Here is a 17,185-nt window from a genome sequence, read left to right as displayed (position 1 = left end):
TTATGGGAAAATTGGATTCGCTTATATCATTTCACTTAAAGTCACATTTTTCAGGAACATAACTACAACGTTAAGCGAGGAGTTACTGTAACCCAAATGGAAGGTGATGTAAGTGTTTTCAAAGCCAGCTGCGATTCTGTTGAAGAAGGCAGCTAGTGATAGAATATCTTCATGGAATCAGTCTCCTACAACGAATAGGAAAGTCTTGTTTTGCCTCAGCCTGTACTTTCATTATTATCTGGCAATCTGAGACAAATGTTTTTGTTGTTTTTACCAAATTGTCCAGACACAGTCACGGTTAACCAAAAAAACCACAGGCTCTTATCACTGTAACACTTTTCTCCTTCCCCTTCCAATGTGTATTACCATCCCTTGTCAAGTTGTCTTAACTTGGTGCCTGATCCTTCAAACCCTACTGAGCGTATTGACTGCTACTGAGAGTAGTCCCCTTATAATCAACAGGTCTACTCTCCACAAGAAAGCACTATGCCCAGTGGTAAGCATATGCAGGATCTGTCCCTTAAATTGTAAGGTCTTTGGAGTAGGGATGTTGTCTTTTTTCTAAACAGCCCTACCGTATGTTCACAGTGTTATAAAAATACTGATTAGCCTATGATAGTGAGCTATTCCACCAACAATGTGTTTTTAAATGAATGCATTTAAAAGTTATACAGCTTTCTGGGTACATGATACAGTGAAAAATGTTAGATCTTTCAGCACAAAAGTTTAATATATCAGGGATAGGGATAAGAGAGCTGAGTAAAGTACTCCTATGTTTTATATACATCTGTGGGTCTTGTTAGACAGCTGTTCTATGCAGCTAAGGAATTTATGCATTGAAAAATGTTCTGTTTTGCTATTTGTAACTCCATTTTGTGCCTTCAATAGATGTTATACTTATTAAAGAATTAAATATTTCCATCCACCTCAGATTTGTGTTTTCAAATATTCTAAACCATTCAGATGCTGACTAGATAACCTACCCGCTCTCTGTGTCTGGGGAGGCACCTCCTAGGCAATAGTTTGGATTGCAGAAGTGGAAGTGATCTTTCAACCAGAGCTCTCAGTTCACAATACAGAAGTGGTTTGCAAAAAATAAATTTTTTTCTTTTCAAAATTGACATTTTTTCCATGGAAACTACTCAGCATTTTTCACCCCAGGGGCGGCTCCAGGCCCCAGTACGCCAAGCGCGTGTTTGGGGCAGCATGCCGCGGGGGGCGCTTTGCCGGTCGCCGGGAGGGCAGCAGGCAGCCAGCCAGCCTTCGCCGGCATGCCTGCGGAGGGTTCGCTGGTCCGACCGGCGACTGGCAGAGCGCCCCCCGCGGCATGCCGCCGTGCTTGGGGCGGCGAAATGTCTAGAGCCGCCCCTGTTTCACCCATTTCTATACACAATTTAGATTCAGTGTATCATTCCTTCAGCAAGGCTGAACAGACAAACAGAGATGCCAACCTTGCTCTGACACTTCTAGGGACAGGGACGTATGCAGGAATTTAAATTTTACTACTTTTCAGGGAGCACATTAAATACACACATTACACCCTGTCAACACATGCACGTACATCTTATACAAAGAAATAAACAGCAGTATATTCACCATTTCAATGAACTGTACCTTTAATGCACCTGGAATACAGGTTCCTTAACCTTATGGGGAGAACATATGCAAACTAAGTAGGCACACGTGTATCTGTAACCTCATGTTATGGGGTTACATGTATGACCTCACTGAGTTTGCACACTGCATGTTAGGAGAAAAAACCATAGTAGAAAATGGTGGGGGGGGGAGAGAGCTCCTCCAGACACAGGGCCCAGGTGCAGAGCCCAGAACGCCTCCCACCCTGGGGCTGCAGCAGGGAGAGTGAGCTCGGCACCAGGGCCCAGTGGAGAACGCAGAAATTCTCCACCCCCAAGGCCCCGGCTAGGGGTGCAGAACTCCTCCAGCCCCAGGGCTGCGGTGGGCAGAGCTCTCTCGCTCTCCCCGCCACAGCCCTGGGCAGGAGGAGTTCTGCGTCCACTGCCGATTATTGGTGGGGCTGTGCCCCTGCTTGCCTTCCCCTTGCACATGCCCCCGTCTAGGGATGTCTATGAAGAAAATTAGGGAGGTTGCATGGACCTCTCTCAACACATCTCCCCTCCTCCTGGAGAAATGGGAACCTCTTGCTCCTCCCCTCCCCATCTGTGGCACCCTCAAACAGGGACATGGGGATGAGCAGCCCTGGGAAAGCTGCCCTTCTATGCCACTGAGGACCCTTAATTACCATGGCCAGGCCTGGGCCCTCCTTCCTGGGATGATCCATCTCTTCTCCCTCCTCTGTTTTGTTCCCGCTCTTTGCTGCCGCCACTCCTCCTGCTCCTCCAGCTTCTTCTCCTCCTCCACACTGCAGTCTGTGCAGTGTGAGCTGAGCCAGAGGCAAACTGGTGAGCGTCAGCAGGAGTTGGGGCACTTGGTACCTATAGTGTGTTAACATAGTCCAGCAGGGTCCACCTGGGGCAGTTGGAGCGCAACACACAGCTGAATGAGTTGTGGTTCCACTGCAGAACCCACAGATCCTCTTGAGTCTGCAGGAGGCAAGGACCAGCTGGGTGAAGACCTTCTGCACCCATACACCTTCCAACAGCTCCTGTCCTCCACTCCTTGGCAGTCCAGCCTCATTGGAGCTGCTCTACCAGACCCACGTCTGATTGTAGTTTTCCTTGGATCCCCTTTTAAAGGAAGTGTTCTGCAGTGCAGAGGGTTGCTACAGCAAAAGAAAAGAGCTCTGCTGCTTTTACTGGGTAATCCTCACAAAACTGATGGGGGAACAATGCCCCTTCTCCCCTTTCAGCCTCAGCATGGAGAGCGGATAACTGAGCTCCATTTCAATGGAAGAGCCATTACATCTGCACACAGGGGAGAATTTCTGTTTTGAGAGGTAGGGAAATTAGCTGGGGCTACGTTTTTGTTTTAAGACCTCCACAAAATTGACTGTGGTTATTCTGGCCAGTAAACCTACCACCTCAAGTTGTCATCCTCTCATTTTGCAAGCTAAACAGAGCGGGACCTTGTCAGTAGCTCTCCAGGAAAAATTCAGTGCTGCAGGGAAGTAGGTAGGTGGTGCTCTTTGCTTGCCTTGTGCTGCTGAAGTTGTCACTTTTTGCACTAGCTGTTAAACCAATATCATAATGACTTGTGGTCAGTAAAGACTTCCTTGTGCTTTTCATAAGGGTATAATCTTACCTTCAATGTCCTGGGATGGCCCAGGAAGGTAGATGGGCTAGATGAGCTTAATTGGTCTTTCCTATGTCTAATGTCGATGCATGGCTGAAAGGGCTCCATGTATATAAAAAGAAAAAAAATTTATAGCAATATGCAAACAAGCCACACACAAAAAAGCATTGGGGTGTATTAAACGTGGCCTATGAGTGAGTACTATTAGGCCATTACCACTGCCTTCCAGGCATAACTTGATGCACTGGGAAACAATTCTGGAATATGTGTGATGGTCCTTATTTACAACAGCAACAGTCTATGTTCGACAGTGCCAATGGAAGCTCACAAAGGGAGCATGACCAAGACTGATCATTGGCCATCAGGCCACAGCAGCCACTGAACACAGATTTGTCACGTTAGCAGAGTCTTCATAAAGCAAACTAGACTGGAAGTGGTCCAGAACCAGATTGTCTCATTATGACTCAAGTTGAAAAGCCACCAATACTTTTTCCTATAACCTTCCCTAGAAAGGTCCAGGCTAGAATTAGTGAGCATAGTGTCAGCCAAGGTAGGTTGGACTGCTCTTCTTAAGTGAGGTATTTATTTTCCTCATCAGTAGGGCTCCGTGACTTCTGCAGGGGCCAGTGTGGCTGACCCCAGAGCCACCCTAGCAGCTGGCCCTGGGGCCAGCCACATCTGCCGCTGCTGGAGTGGCTCTGCAGCCAGATGCTCTGGTGGCCCTGCAGCTAGCCGCATCGGTGGCTGCTTGGGCAGTCCCCGGGGCTAGCTGCCAGGAGCCGCCTGAGCAGTGGCCAGTGCGGCTGGCCCCAGGGACTGCCTGAGCAGCATCCCCGGGCCACCGGTGCAGCTGCTGTGGCAGCCCCCAGCAGCCAGTGCCATGGCTGGGTTCCCCCGCAGCAACCCCCTTAAGATTTAGTCAGGGATACTTTTAGTAAAAGTCATGGACGGGTCACAGCACCTGAATTTTTGTGTATTGCCCATAACCTGTCTATGACTTTTACTAAAAATATCCCAACTAAATCATAGCCTCACTCATCAGTAATGAAATGATCCAGCTCCTCCGGGACCTGTACAACCCCTGATGAGAAAGGACTGAGGACACATCTTTCAAAGCTTGGCCTCCCCCGGAGTGCTATCCTACTTGACAAAAGCTGGTTGGAACGATCTCAGATCAGACACAGGTACAGACCCTGCATCAGCAGTAGGTAGCAAGCCCCCAGGCCTCTGATAGGATTAGCCGTAGCCACTCGTGTGAGGAGGAAGCATGGCGTGCTCCTTCCCGCCCAGAGGCGCTCTTGCTGGAGAAGGGCAGAGCTCCCCCGCGCCTGGTCAGGCAGACAGGCGGGGCCAGCAGCCTCCCACCCGAGCAGGGCTTTAGCGCGTGGGCCCCACAGGCAGCCCCGAGTGTTACGGGGCGGGTGCAGGGGACGCCCCCCGACAAGGACGCAGAGGCTCGGGGGGCGGGAGCTCGATGCAGCCAGCTCCTCCCGCTAGCCCTGGCTTCCGCCACACCGACCCCGCCAGCGGAGCTCGCCGCCGGGGCGAGCCGTCACGTGAGCTCGCCAGAGACCCGGAAGAGCGGCCGGCGGCATCACCGCGCGGCTTCGACTCCGGCGGACTCGGCTTGCTGCGATGCGGGCCGCCTGGGGCGCCGCGTACTCGGCCGCGGCCGGCCTGCTGGGGGCGCTGGCCGCCTGCTCCGCTAAACTGGCTCTGGGCGCCGATTACCTGCGGGAGGCGTGTGCGGCTGCGGCCGGAGGGGAGGAGGCGGCCGCCGGCGCCTGTGTCTGGGTAAGAGCCGGGCAGCTGCTCTTTGCCTTGGCTGGCCACTGAGCGCCGCTTCCCCCATTAGGGGAGGCGGAGAAACCAGCCTCTGTGTGATCTGTCTTGGAAGAGACACACATAGGGTGACCAGACAGCAAGTGTGACAAATCAGGACCAGGGTTGAGGGGGTAATAGGAGCCTATATAAGAAAAAGACCCAACAAGCTTGACTGTCTCTATAAAATCGGGACATCTGGTCACTCGAGACTCACAGTCAGTGCCTGCAACCCCCTCCCTCAGCCGATCTCACTCCCAGGTAGGGTGACCAGACAGCAAGTGTGAAAAATCGGGACAGGGGGTGGGGGCCCTGGGGGTAATAGGAGCCTATATAAGAAAAAGACCCCAAAATCAGGAGGACTGTCCCTATAAAATCGGGACATCTGGTCACCCTACTCCCAGGGCCCAAGCACAGCTGTCGTTGCTCTCCTAGCTACACAGAGCCACGCCGGTGCACACCCATCCCTGCGCAATCAACCCCACAGTCAGAGCCACTCACTCTTCCTTGTGTCTCTGGGGAGCTCAGGCAAAGTTCCGATAAGACGTTAACATACTACACCAACCCTTGGGTATGGCTTTGTCAGGAGCAGGTTAATATCCAAAGATCCTGGCTGGGAGTACATACACTAAGAAGGGTTACTAAATTTCTAAATACTGGTCCCCTCTCCTGTGTATGTGCTTAGGGGGAAAGTTTTTCCACTACAAGGACAGGCCATGTTTTGGATGAAGCTGTGAGCCATCCTTTCAGAGAGAAAAGAAGGACGTTGGAAGGCCCTGCAGTGTGCACCCTGTGTCCTGTATTGCTGCCCCAGCAGTTCTAGTCTGCATCCCTCTTCCCTTGTGAAAATGAAACTGACAAGAATTTAAGTCTTAAAACATACATCTCAGTGGTTGCTGTCCAGGGAGAGCAGGTAGTGGAGATCCAGGTCAAGACTTGGTGTTGACTAATATGAAATAATCGTGTGCATTTTTAAAATGGCTATTTTAAAGAATTGGAAAAGAACTGTTCCTGCATTAAGTATCAAGGGGTAGCCATGTTAGTCTGTATCCACAAAAACAACAAGGAGTCCGGTGGCACCTTAAGGACTAACAGATTATTGGGCATAAACCTTTAAGGGGGCACCGGACTCCTTGTTGTTTTTGTTCCTGTATTAAGTCATCCAGAGGTGTCAGTGGGAGACTGGGCAGAGTCTATATTACATACTGTGTGATGCACAGGGGAAGGTTTGGAAGAAGCGTTACTTAGAACATGTAACATACTTTCCAGAGGCGTAGAAGACATTTCACCAGGTGATGATTCTTAGTTTTTGTCACAGAGCCGTCATCAGTGGCTGCATGGTATGTGTCCTGTTTTGTGAGAGCAGACAGTTAACAAAAAAGCACTGCTGTGGCTCCTCATTACCTCTTGTGGCTGATTTGACACAACATCTTACTAGCTCTGTACTGCAGAGGGGTTGTGGTTTGAATTTAATCTGAGGCAAGAGATTATAAATAGCCCCCCTACCCCATTTTCATTGTATTTTACCTCTGTTGGGACAGGAGAGAGATCCTGGAATATTTAAAGTATAAATTCAAATGAGGTTCAGCTCTTAAGAACTTTCTATCCAGTATCAGAGGGGTAGCCGTGTTAGTCTGGTTCTGTAGAAGCAGCAAAGAATCCTGTGGCACCTTATAGACTAACAGATGTTTTTGCAGCATGAGCTTTCGTGGGTGAATACCCACTTTTTCGGATGTTGCATCCGAAGAAGTGGGTATTCACCCACGAAAGCTCATGCTGCAAAAACATCTGTTAGTCTATAAGGTGCCACAGGATTCTTTGCTGTTTCTATCCAGTAACTCTTGATTTATTAGGCTGAATATTCAAAACAGTTCTTAGAAACAAGATAAGATCGCTCAATTTTTAGAAACAAGGAAATGCCTTGGTCCTTTCCTGTGAAAATAAATAGTAATAACAATGAAACAATGATTTCTATAGCAGCACAGGCATACATAGCATTTTAGAGACTTATTACAGGAGTGGGTGGGTGAGATTCTGTGGCCTGCTTTGTGCAGGAGGTCAGACTACACAATCATGATGGTCCCTTCTGACCTTAAAGTCTGTGACTCTAAAGTCTATGACTTCAGTGCACCTGATTCTGCAAAGAGTCATTTCCATATACATGCTTACTCCAGAGCATAGTTCATTTGATTTCATTGGGTTGCCTGTGGGAATAACTCTCTACACTACAGCATTGACATGTTAGACAAAGGTTAGCAAGGGAAACTGGGCAACAAGGGCAAGCCTGGGAGGCAAGTGTGGCTGGAAAAGGTAGATGATTTAAGACCAAAAAGGGACCATTATGATCACCTAGCCTGGTAATGAGAAGTACTTTTGTTACAGGCGCATCTTGTTGGGCCCTTTTAAAATATAAAAATAATATGTTGAATTTAGTTAAAATGTAGAGGTTGGGTTTTTATTTCTAAATCCCCACATCCCCCCACCCAGCAGTAACACTATGCAGAAATGTAACACCACCCTGAGAAAGCGGAGACTGTCCGATACAAAGGGGCAGAGGGCCAGGCTATGAAGAAGGGGTTAGCACAAAGGGAAGCAAATATGGCACCGTCAGGCCCACCCCAGCACTCACTGACCCAGGACAGAGCAGAGAAGCCCCAAGAGGCAGGTGGTGTCTGAGCACAATCCCCGCTCGGGACAAGGTTCACCAAAGAAGTGGTGAGTATGGAGTGGGAGGGCTCATCCCATTAAGGACTTTAAGGGAAGTAATTTCAAAAGTGCTCAGCCTTAGCCTAACTCGGCTTCCGTTGAAGTCAAGGGAGCTTTACCACTAACTTCAGTGGGAACAGAGTTAGGCCAGTGCTGAGTCTTTTCAAAATCTCACCCTAATCGCCTACAGTCAGCCCACTGCGGGACAGTGTAAACGATGGAGTAGAGGTGTAAACTGGCTCACTGGGGTTGAGTAGATGTGTCCAATGTGAAGTTCCATTCCCAACAAGCTGCATTCAAAGACCTGCTGTAAAGTCAAATCAGGGCCCTAATAAGAAAAACTTGAAGAATTAAGAGTCTCTGAATTTACTATGTGGGCCATTGTCTTTAATCTTGACCACCAGGTATTGTGTCACAAAATCCAATTGCCTCCCCAGGCTGGCAGTAAACAGTTTGTCCCTAACATGAACAAAGGCCTCCTTTGCTATTAAGGCACCTGAGGGTGAGGCAAAGCATAGTTAATCCCCATGGAGAAGGCAACACCTTCAGGTGTGTTTGTTCAAAGGCTCATGCACTGATATCAATTGAAGATTGATTTCTTTTAGGTATTTATTTGGATCTAGCATAAAGATATATACGATGAAGACTTGGCCATTAATCTAATGCACAGGAAAAAAATGTTTTTTCCTGCTCTCAGGCACTCATGAGATGTTTGCAGGGCTTTTTTGCCATTTCAGTTTCCTCCCTCACCTCTCCATATCCTTACTTCAAGGACATAACAGAGCAGATCACGGCATGAAACCCGGGTATATTAATGGGGGAAGTGGGAGATTTGCAAATAACAAAACAAAACTGCAGCCTTTTTCCAGACCGAGGCCCTGATCCTACAACGAGCTGTACACAGACAGAAGGGCCTGTTCACCCACAGCTCATGGCAGGATCACACCCTGGATTCTATTTCTAATTAGACCTGCAGGTTCATTTTGTCTTAGAAACTTGCTAGTGCTGGAAGATGCTTGAATTCAGCAGCCGCCGGATTGCACTTGGCTGTTTGACTTGCAGCGCAGAACTCTCCCTGGAGTGTGCAGAACCATTTACAATAGAACTTAGTTCTCTCAAATGCCTCTCAGCAGAAACATGATTTGCCCCTGCTCTAACGTCTCCCTACAAACGCTGTGTCAAAATAGCTAGCAGGAGGGTAGTAGGGAGCATTGGTTTCTATCTGATTTTCATATCATGCTTTGGACAGATTCTGGATCAAATTTAGCCTTTCCTTAAACAAGCACAACTGCAGGGTTCAGTGCGCTCTCTTATGCCAGGGCTGAATGTGGCCCATTGTGTGCTGCAGGAAATAAGTGGTTTAGATGCATTGAAGCCTGAATCAGAGGGCTTTCTAGATAGTTTTGTCTTCCTTACCAGTATAGGACTGTTCGCGTATGTCTTCCATACGGTTTGTAGTCTGAGATAGCCAGAGGGGCTGGATTTTATTGCATAATCTATCAGTGAGTTGTTACCGAAATGTCAGGTCCGCCTAGCTGAGAGCCAGTGACAGCCAGACAGGGATAAGGAAAGGTTGCTTTATTCTGCAGAAGAAGGAGAGTTTTGCACCTTGGTACAAAGACTACTCCATACAAAAACCAAGAATCTTTTATACACAATCACACACAGGCTTCGGTCGTGTTAGCATTTGATTAGTGGTTAGCAAACCCTGCACTTCTGCAATCTGCTCAGCAAAAACCAGCTTAGGACCAGCTTCAACTGCCTCAAGACCGATAAGGGAAGACAGTTCAAAAGTTCAGGCTACTGTGTTCGTGAGGTGTCCAATTTCCCCTAATGGTTGCCAGCTATTATAAGGCTACTAGCTGTTAGGGGGTCGCTGCTGATTGTCAGAGTCCCCCCTTCTGGTCTGATAATCCAAATTGTCAGGCCCGTTACGCAATTTGCGATCAAGATGGAGGGAGAGATATTGTGTTCTCCTATGGACCGTAGAGCCCTTAGTAACAGCACTACACAAACATTTTGCACATTGCAACATTACCCAAACAACACATAGAAAGAAAAGAGAGAAAATAATCCATTTGACAATTTTACGGAAAAGGCCAGTAAACCATGACCCAAGGTCTGGGAGGAGGTCCTCAAAATTAAGGGTATGATCAAGAGATACAGTGTGAAAAACAACAGCTTCATCCTTGATGGCCTGCAAATCCTCCTCAATTAAACCAGAGTGATTAATATAAAAACAGCATCTTTCCCCAATGCGAGCACAGGCCCCCCCTACTTCAGCATTCATGGCATCTAGCACACGCCTATTTTGCAGTGTTACTTCTGCTATGTCATCGATTTCTCGTTGTAACTTTTGGAAAGCGTCCAAGGAGGCATTAGCTGCTTTTTCAAGTTCTGCAGAAATGTTTACCACTGCCCTTTCCAGCTCCGCTACCCCCAGTCCAGGAATAAGTCCACGTATAAAGGAATGAAATCCCATTTGCCTGATTACTAGGGGGGGTTTCGGCACGTTTAACCCAAGCCCCTTTCAAGGGTGTGAAGAGCTTGTGAGAATAAGTCCCTAGGTTTGGCGTGAGTCCAGTGTGGTGTTTACTTGAATGTCTGGTAATACTCTGGCCACACCACACCGGCCATGCCAACATGGCGGGAGAGCTTTATAAGCATTATGGCCACAAATAAAATACAGACCAGGGCTCTGTAAATAAAGGGTGAGGGAGCTTCCTGCTACTCGGTGGCGCCAATCTACCCTAACATCTCGATGTTTGGAGTTGCCAAATATCCAGCCCCGGCACCGCCAATGGGATGCATTCAAATGTCCCATGGCGTGGGTGTTGTTTAAGATACCCCCACAGTATGTAACAGCAAACAAGTGTGATGTAAAGCTTACTAGCGCCCCATGGCATTCAGAGATTTTTACAAGGGATGAGTGAGGTGATAAAATGCCAGAGGAGACGTCCATATAATATGCATGGGTCTCATTTATGGGACCCAAGGGAAGGAATGAAGGAAACCACTCCCCTTGATAACGTTCGCCTGTCAATTTCGCAATATAGGCCTTTTGAAACTGGCAGGGAGGTCTCTGGGTGTCTACACCAATTTTTAAGGGGTAAAAGGTTCCATTTCTAACACTAAACCTAAGGGTTTGATTGCAGGCTTCTAAGGGGATGTAACCCAGTTCCCTCCCAGTCCCGTCAACAGCCTCAAAACATAGGGCCAGCTTATGCCCAAACCCAAGGATATCGAAGAGAGGGACCCCTTGGGCCTCCCAACTATGATGCCAAACCTCAGACGTTTTCCCATACTTATCGGACTGGTATTCTCCTTTCCACCACCACTCAGCTTTCCGCACCACTTGTAGGGAGAGAGTTTCAGAGAGGTTTAAAGGTACAGCCCACAGTCCTATTCCTTCCTCAGAACAGTGACACAACCAACAGTCAGACAAGTGTCCCAACGTGGCCAGTCGCTGAAGAGGTTTAGCCGCTGGGTGCGGGTTAGCTTGTACAAGGGGCAGGCTCAGAAATAATAGCCACCACAGCACCGTCTGAGAACCCATAGTCACAAAGTCTCAGGATTTTGTTCATCAGAACAAAAGCCTTAGTCCCTTGAGAGGTTCAGCTTTCCAGGTATCGACTGCTTCTGGCTCTTCCGGGTCGCGGTGGGAAGAGCTGGCGGTGCTCCCTCGAAGTCCGATGTCGTCTGCTTCTGGACCTGGCCTAGGGGCTAGCTTGATTCGGGTGTGGTGGATCCAGGTATCCCGTTCCCTTACTTGAATTGTAGTGTGGGAGGTAAGAAGGACTTGAAAAGGGCCAGCCCACCGGGGTTGGAGAGGCTCGATTTTCCACTCTTTTACATAGACATTCTCCATCTGTGATTGTTACATCCACATTCCAGTTGCTTCCTTCTATGGTGGCGTTGGTTGTCCGCTGCAATTTAGTATGCCAGTTTAGTATGTTCTTTTACTCATTTGTTTAGTTTGAGACACACAATTATATGCGGCTCATTTCCCTTTTCTATTTTAATGTAACAAAGTGGGGAGTTATTCAGTGGTCATGTAAAGTGTTGATTGACAGCCACAAAGGTAGAAGTCCTTGTGTAGTACAGCACTACAGGTAGCAGCAGTGTAAGCTCCCCTACAACCACGCCTCCTCAGTATTCTGCAGGATCCACTGCTAGCAAGGCAGAAGTTCACTCTGCGGAACCATTCAATCCTTTTGGCTGTTCTGCTGAGGATTAAGGTTGTGGGGGAGATTTGGTGGAGAAGCCTTCCGTTCTCTATGAATTGTGGAAGACCAGCTCATTTCAGATTGGTAACTGAGCAAATGGTCAGAAGTTAATAACTTATACTCACTGTAGGCCTGAACTGAAATGATGTCCTGAACAGCTGCTGAATACTGCTGATTCCCATGAATAATCCCATGAATAATGAGCTATCTAGACTCCTTACAGCTTCCTTCATTATCACTTGTGCAACAGCAGTAAAGAACGAGCATCTCCATATGCCAATATCCCACTGCCTTTGCTCCAGTGACACCCCCCACACCCACATACAGCAGCAGCAGCAACTGGTAGATGGGCACAGGCACTCGGTTTCCTTTCTTCTCCTCACAGCCCAGAACAGTCAATCCGGGGACTGAGATTTTGCAGAACTTTGGCCTCTGGCTCCTCTTTGGTAGCCTAAAGCTCAAAGGCTGAGAGCAGATCTCCCAGATAATGCATTTCTAAGGATGTTCCAGCAAGGATGGATCCATTTCTTAGGGAATTTTCCTCCATAAAGCAGTCTCCAGTCCGTCCCCCCCCCCCAACTCCCACCTCAGGAACTAGAGTCTGACCACAAGATAAAGAACATGTGGAGCTTGGATGCAGTTGGAGGGTAGGCGATTTTACTTCTCCGGGAATGTAGGCCAAGGAAATTGAGAAACTGACATTCTCTGAAGCCCCAAGTCTGTTCAGAAGCTCAACATCTCCTATAGGGTTGTATGCTCCATCAAATGATTTTGAAGCTAATAGGAGTGAAGGGCGCTTGGTATCTTGTAGGATCAAGCACTTACTGAGGGATTCTCCTTCATTCAATGGTAGGTGGTAAAGAGAAGAGCAACCATTCTGTTTTCCCACGTGTCTTTTTTTTTCCTCCCTCCAGATTTTCTTTCTTTAGTGGTGAGGGAAAAAACAGGGCATCGGTTCCTCTAATGTATCATCCGTTTAAAATGTCAGAACAGTCTTCATAATTTGCCTCCTTTTTATATGGCATATTAGTAAATGTAGAAACACAAGAGTTGAGATTTCACAAAATAATGTTTGTAACTCAGGTCCAGGCCATTTCACAGCTTGTGACATTTTATTTTGCATAACGTGTTTGCAAAATAATTGGGAGAGTCAACTGTCAGTGAAAAAACATCTGTATTTCCACCACCCCCCTTCTGCAGTTACACGTGGTGCTCAGAGTAGGATGCGTCGGTCTGGTGTTTGCATGCAATGCTGTCATGTGGACCTTCTTTGCAAAAGCCCTCCACCACTCCTCTTCCTCAGCGACCGCCACAGTGACAACAACAGCCTCCAACTTCATCTCTTCGGTGAGTAGAACTGATGTCATAGATTTGAAGGCCAGAAGGGACCTCTGTGACGCTGGAATTGCCAGACTGGATCAGACCCCCTGGAGTCCATCTAGCCTAGTATTCTGTCTAACTGTGGCCAGCACCAGATACTCCGGAGGAAAATGTAAGAACGCCATATTAGGCAGATGTGGGATAATCACACCAATGATCATCTTGTCTGATCTCCTACATGACACAGGCTGTAGAATTTCTCCTAGTAATTACTGTAGGGGAATTATTCTTCCCTAACTACATAAGCGAATGCTATCTTGCTCAATGACTTGTGATTGGTTTAGTGTTTATCATAATTTTCTGATAGGTTGAAACAGCCTGGCCTTGTCTTTGTGCATGCTTAAGAACTGGAGAGGAGACACACTGCTTTTTACTTTGCACCACTCTTTAGCAAGCCCCAAGCCAAAACCATCATGCCTTTAGGAATATGAGGTGTTTTACACTTGCCCCTGCTTACCTGTAACTCTTCAACTGACATATTGATCTCTTTTCCCCTACTGTAGATCACTCTTGTCCAGTTTTTAGCACTATGGGCTTGATCCAAAGTCCAGTGAAGTCTTTCCATTGACTTTAGTGAACTTTAGATCAGTCTCCTTGTTTCCAGAAAGATATTGACCATAGACGATATTCAGAGATTACAGAGATGACCAGCAAAAAAGATCAGGGTCTGCAGCACTGATTTGCAAGGAAGGTTTAAAACCGCTTGTTTGGCCAAGAGATGACTTAAATCAGGGATCGGCAAATGGGAGCTGCAGGAAACAACCAGGGCCGAGGGATATGCTGGCCACCGCTTCCTGCAGCCCCCATTGGCGTGGAGCGGCGAACCACGGCCAGAGACAGCCGCGATCGGCCAAACCTGCGAGCGCGGGAAGTAAACAAACCAGCCCGGCCCGCCAGGGTGCTTACCCTGGTGAGCCGCGTGCCAAAGATTGCCCATCCCTGAGTTAAATATTAGAGGTAACATTCTGGGCCCACTGAACAAAATGGGAATTTTGCCAAGGATAGAGAGGAATTTAGGGACTATAAGTAAGAGTAATGGGATAAAATTAAGAAAGAGAAAATTAAAATCAAATATGAAGAAGACATTCCCATCTTAATCTGCAGAATAGTGTTTCAGGGTAGTCCCATCACTTGGGACACTTAAGAGAAGGCTTGGAAGGATTCGATTTTTATCAGTAAATGTCGGTAAATGTCAATTTCACCATACACACACAAACCACTGAAACATATTTCCATCAGGGATCATTAAAAGTTACAGCTAGGCAAAGTAAGAAGAATGCTGCTTGAGAACATATTAGAGTTTGATGGAAAGATATTTATTTTGTATATTTTGACGTGATATTGACAGTTGTGTGTTTTAATAATTATAAAACTTTAACTGTTTGAATCTCAATATCTGTTTTCATTAAATAATTGTCTGATGCCCCTTAATTTCCCTCAGCTGTGAATATTTAAATTGGAAAAAAAATGCTTAAAAGTCAACATTATCATCTGTCAAAATTATATAAAAAAACAAAAATCAGCATCTGCCAAGCCTCTTTTTTACTGGGCTGGACAGAGCAACAGGGACTAATCCTGTGTTGGCTGTAAAATGGATTGGGTGACCTGGTAGGTCTTTTCCAACTTTAACTCCGGTGATTCTAAGTAACAGTAGATGTTCCTGTTGGTGATGGTTGCAGTAGTTTCGTTAGGCAGGCTTTATACTAGGAATCACAGGTCAGATCATCTAGTGGTGTAATTCAGCGTAGCTCCACTGACTTCAATGGAACTAGGCCATTGTACACGCCAGCTGAGGATCTGCCCCTGGTTTTGTACTGGAGACATTTTTTTTTTTTTTTTGCAACTCTGCCTTGTGAATGTATTTCTCTTTCCTTCCCTCAGGCTTTCCTGGGCAAGCTGCTCTTTGGAGAGACTCGTGCACTCTTGTGGTGGGTAGGGATCAGCGTGACACTCTGTGGACTCCTGCTGCTGCACACAGCTTCACCTCACACAGAACAGCAGCATTCTGAGAAGAAGGACAAATAGAAACTAAACCCACTGGATTAGTTTGTGTCAACAATCTAATGACAAAATCAGCCTTCAGGCCTTTCTGCTGTAGGTGGGTGATGCTCCTGCAGACTTGCTCCTTGAATGATTCCCCCCCGCCCCATGTTGCTGTCATGGTTACAGGGCGAACTGTGCTTTGTTTTTTGTTTTTTTGTTTTTTTACTCCCTCCCCTTGAGTGATAGGCCTGACTGCCTGCTCCTCACTCCGGGCGGAACTATGCAGTCCAACCACTCTGGCTCTGGGTCTCAGACTCCTTGTTTCTCAACCACGTGATCTGAGGCCCAGCTGAGTGAGGCATCTGTAAGCCTTTTCGCTCTGGGGACTTGTGACCAGCAAAGTGGTTAAAAGTGACTCAAAACAGCTTCTTCAAAACAATGCATCATGTATTCCTTTCCACGGAGCAAAGAGTACAAACATTAAAGGGCTACATGCAGATTTCCCTTAGCCTAAGCCTTAATCTTTCCTTGCCAGCTTTCATGTGTCTCAGCCAGGCCTGTCGTCTCTGTCTACATTGGGAAAAGCTGACTGCCCCTGCTGCAATTGCTGTGTCTCTGTGTCCCCTTGCCAGCCTGTCAGCTCTCACTGACACTCCCAGGGCAGCCTCTTGCCACTCCTGCAGCCCTCACCCTTTTCTAGGCCTAGGGTCCTCTAATGTTTAGTATCCTCCTCTTGATCCTAGGCTTAGCCTTAGGAAGAGCAATCTAGCCTGGCTGGAGTCTACTAGGAGTTATTCCCCCAATAAACAGCTTTTCCGTTGCTTCCTCAGAACCCTCGTCTATGTTATTGTGTTACCTTTCCTGCTTGGGTCCTCTAACAACCCTTTTGCTCTACCTCCATGGTAAGTGACCCATCATAAACACACACAGCCATGCACCATATTTATAGAAAATAGTACAGCTATTTCCTGGTTGCATTGTCTGTTTAGGACCTCAGAGACTGTGACAACAGGGCTGGATTAAGGTGAACTAAAGCATTTGTACTGTACCATGAAGTAGAACAACACAAACGGTTTCATTTCTGTACGCTGTGAGGCACCTAGCACTCTGTTCTTGGTAAATAATATGTGCCACAGTGTTGGCAGGTGGCTATTCAAGGAGTCAGGAGGGAATTCTTGTCTCTCCAAGCCAGTGGTACAATTCTTGGAGCAATTCCTATTTTACATTTCAGCAGGCAAAGGTATGATACTGTGTATCGAATCATTGGCCCAAACTCTGCTCCTGTTTATTCCTAAACTCTTGGATGTCACTAGGGTTGCGTGGATGTACTTGAAAGCAAGATTTGGCTAAGAGTCTGTAGAGATGGAAGAGACTTGTTAATTCATCTGCTGCAGTCTGTTCACTGACCAGGGTGGGGTTGTTCCCTTGTCTAGTTCTAAATGTCCCAAACAATGTGTGTTCCACCGCTTCCAGGGCCGGCTCCAGACCCCAGCGCGGCAAGCACGTGCGTGGGGCGGCCCTTTCCCGGGGGGGCGGCAGGCTGGGCCGGTGGACCTGCCGCAGTCATGCCTGCGGGAGGTCCACCAGAGCCCCGGGACGACCGGACCTGCCGCAGGCATGACTACGGAGGGGGCGCTCGTCCCGCGGCTCCAGTGGATCTCCCGCAGGCATGACTGCGGACGGTTCGCTGGTCCCGCGGCTCGGCTGGACCTCCCGCAGGCATGCCTGCGGCAGCTCAAGCGGAGCCGCCGGACCTGCGAACCGCCCGCAGCTGCGGGAGGTCCAGCCGAGCCGCGCGACCAGCGGACCCTCTGCAGTCATGCCCGCGGGAGGTCCGCTGCTCCCGCGGCTCCGGGGCG

At 47.9% G+C, this 17,185-nt stretch overlaps 1 protein-coding gene across 1 annotated transcript; it reads left to right on the top strand.

Annotated features, from left to right (window-relative positions):
- Positions 1 to 4,667: 4,667 nt before the first annotated feature.
- Positions 4,668 to 16,803, top strand: TMEM42 (transmembrane protein 42). Its single transcript, XM_045007843.1, has 3 exons — positions 4,668 to 5,004; positions 13,164 to 13,310; positions 15,225 to 16,803. Exons 1-3 carry the CDS (start codon positions 4,846 to 4,848, stop codon positions 15,366 to 15,368), a joined length of 450 nt encoding a protein of 149 aa, XP_044863778.1. The 5' UTR covers positions 4,668 to 4,845; the 3' UTR covers positions 15,369 to 16,803.
- The last annotated feature ends 382 nt before the right edge of the window (positions 16,804 to 17,185 follow it).

Source organism: Mauremys mutica, chromosome 2 (genome assembly GCF_020497125.1).
Source record: "Mauremys mutica isolate MM-2020 ecotype Southern chromosome 2, ASM2049712v1, whole genome shotgun sequence".
Lineage (NCBI taxonomy): Eukaryota > Metazoa > Chordata > Testudines > Geoemydidae > Mauremys > Mauremys mutica.
Note: the sequence above shows the minus strand (reverse complement) of the source record. Positions and strands in the feature narration are given on the sequence as shown.

Coding starts and splice junctions, on each gene's coding strand:
- TMEM42 (XM_045007843.1), top strand. CDS start 4,846: ATGCGGGCCGCCTGGGGCGCCGCGTACTCGGCCGCGGCCGGCCTGCTG. Junction 5,005..13,163: donor CCGCCGGCGCCTGTGTCTGG/GTAAGAGCCGGG, acceptor CCCCTTCTGCAG/TTACACGTGGTGCTCAGAGT. Junction 13,311..15,224: donor CCTCCAACTTCATCTCTTCG/GTGAGTAGAACT, acceptor TCCTTCCCTCAG/GCTTTCCTGGGCAAGCTGCT.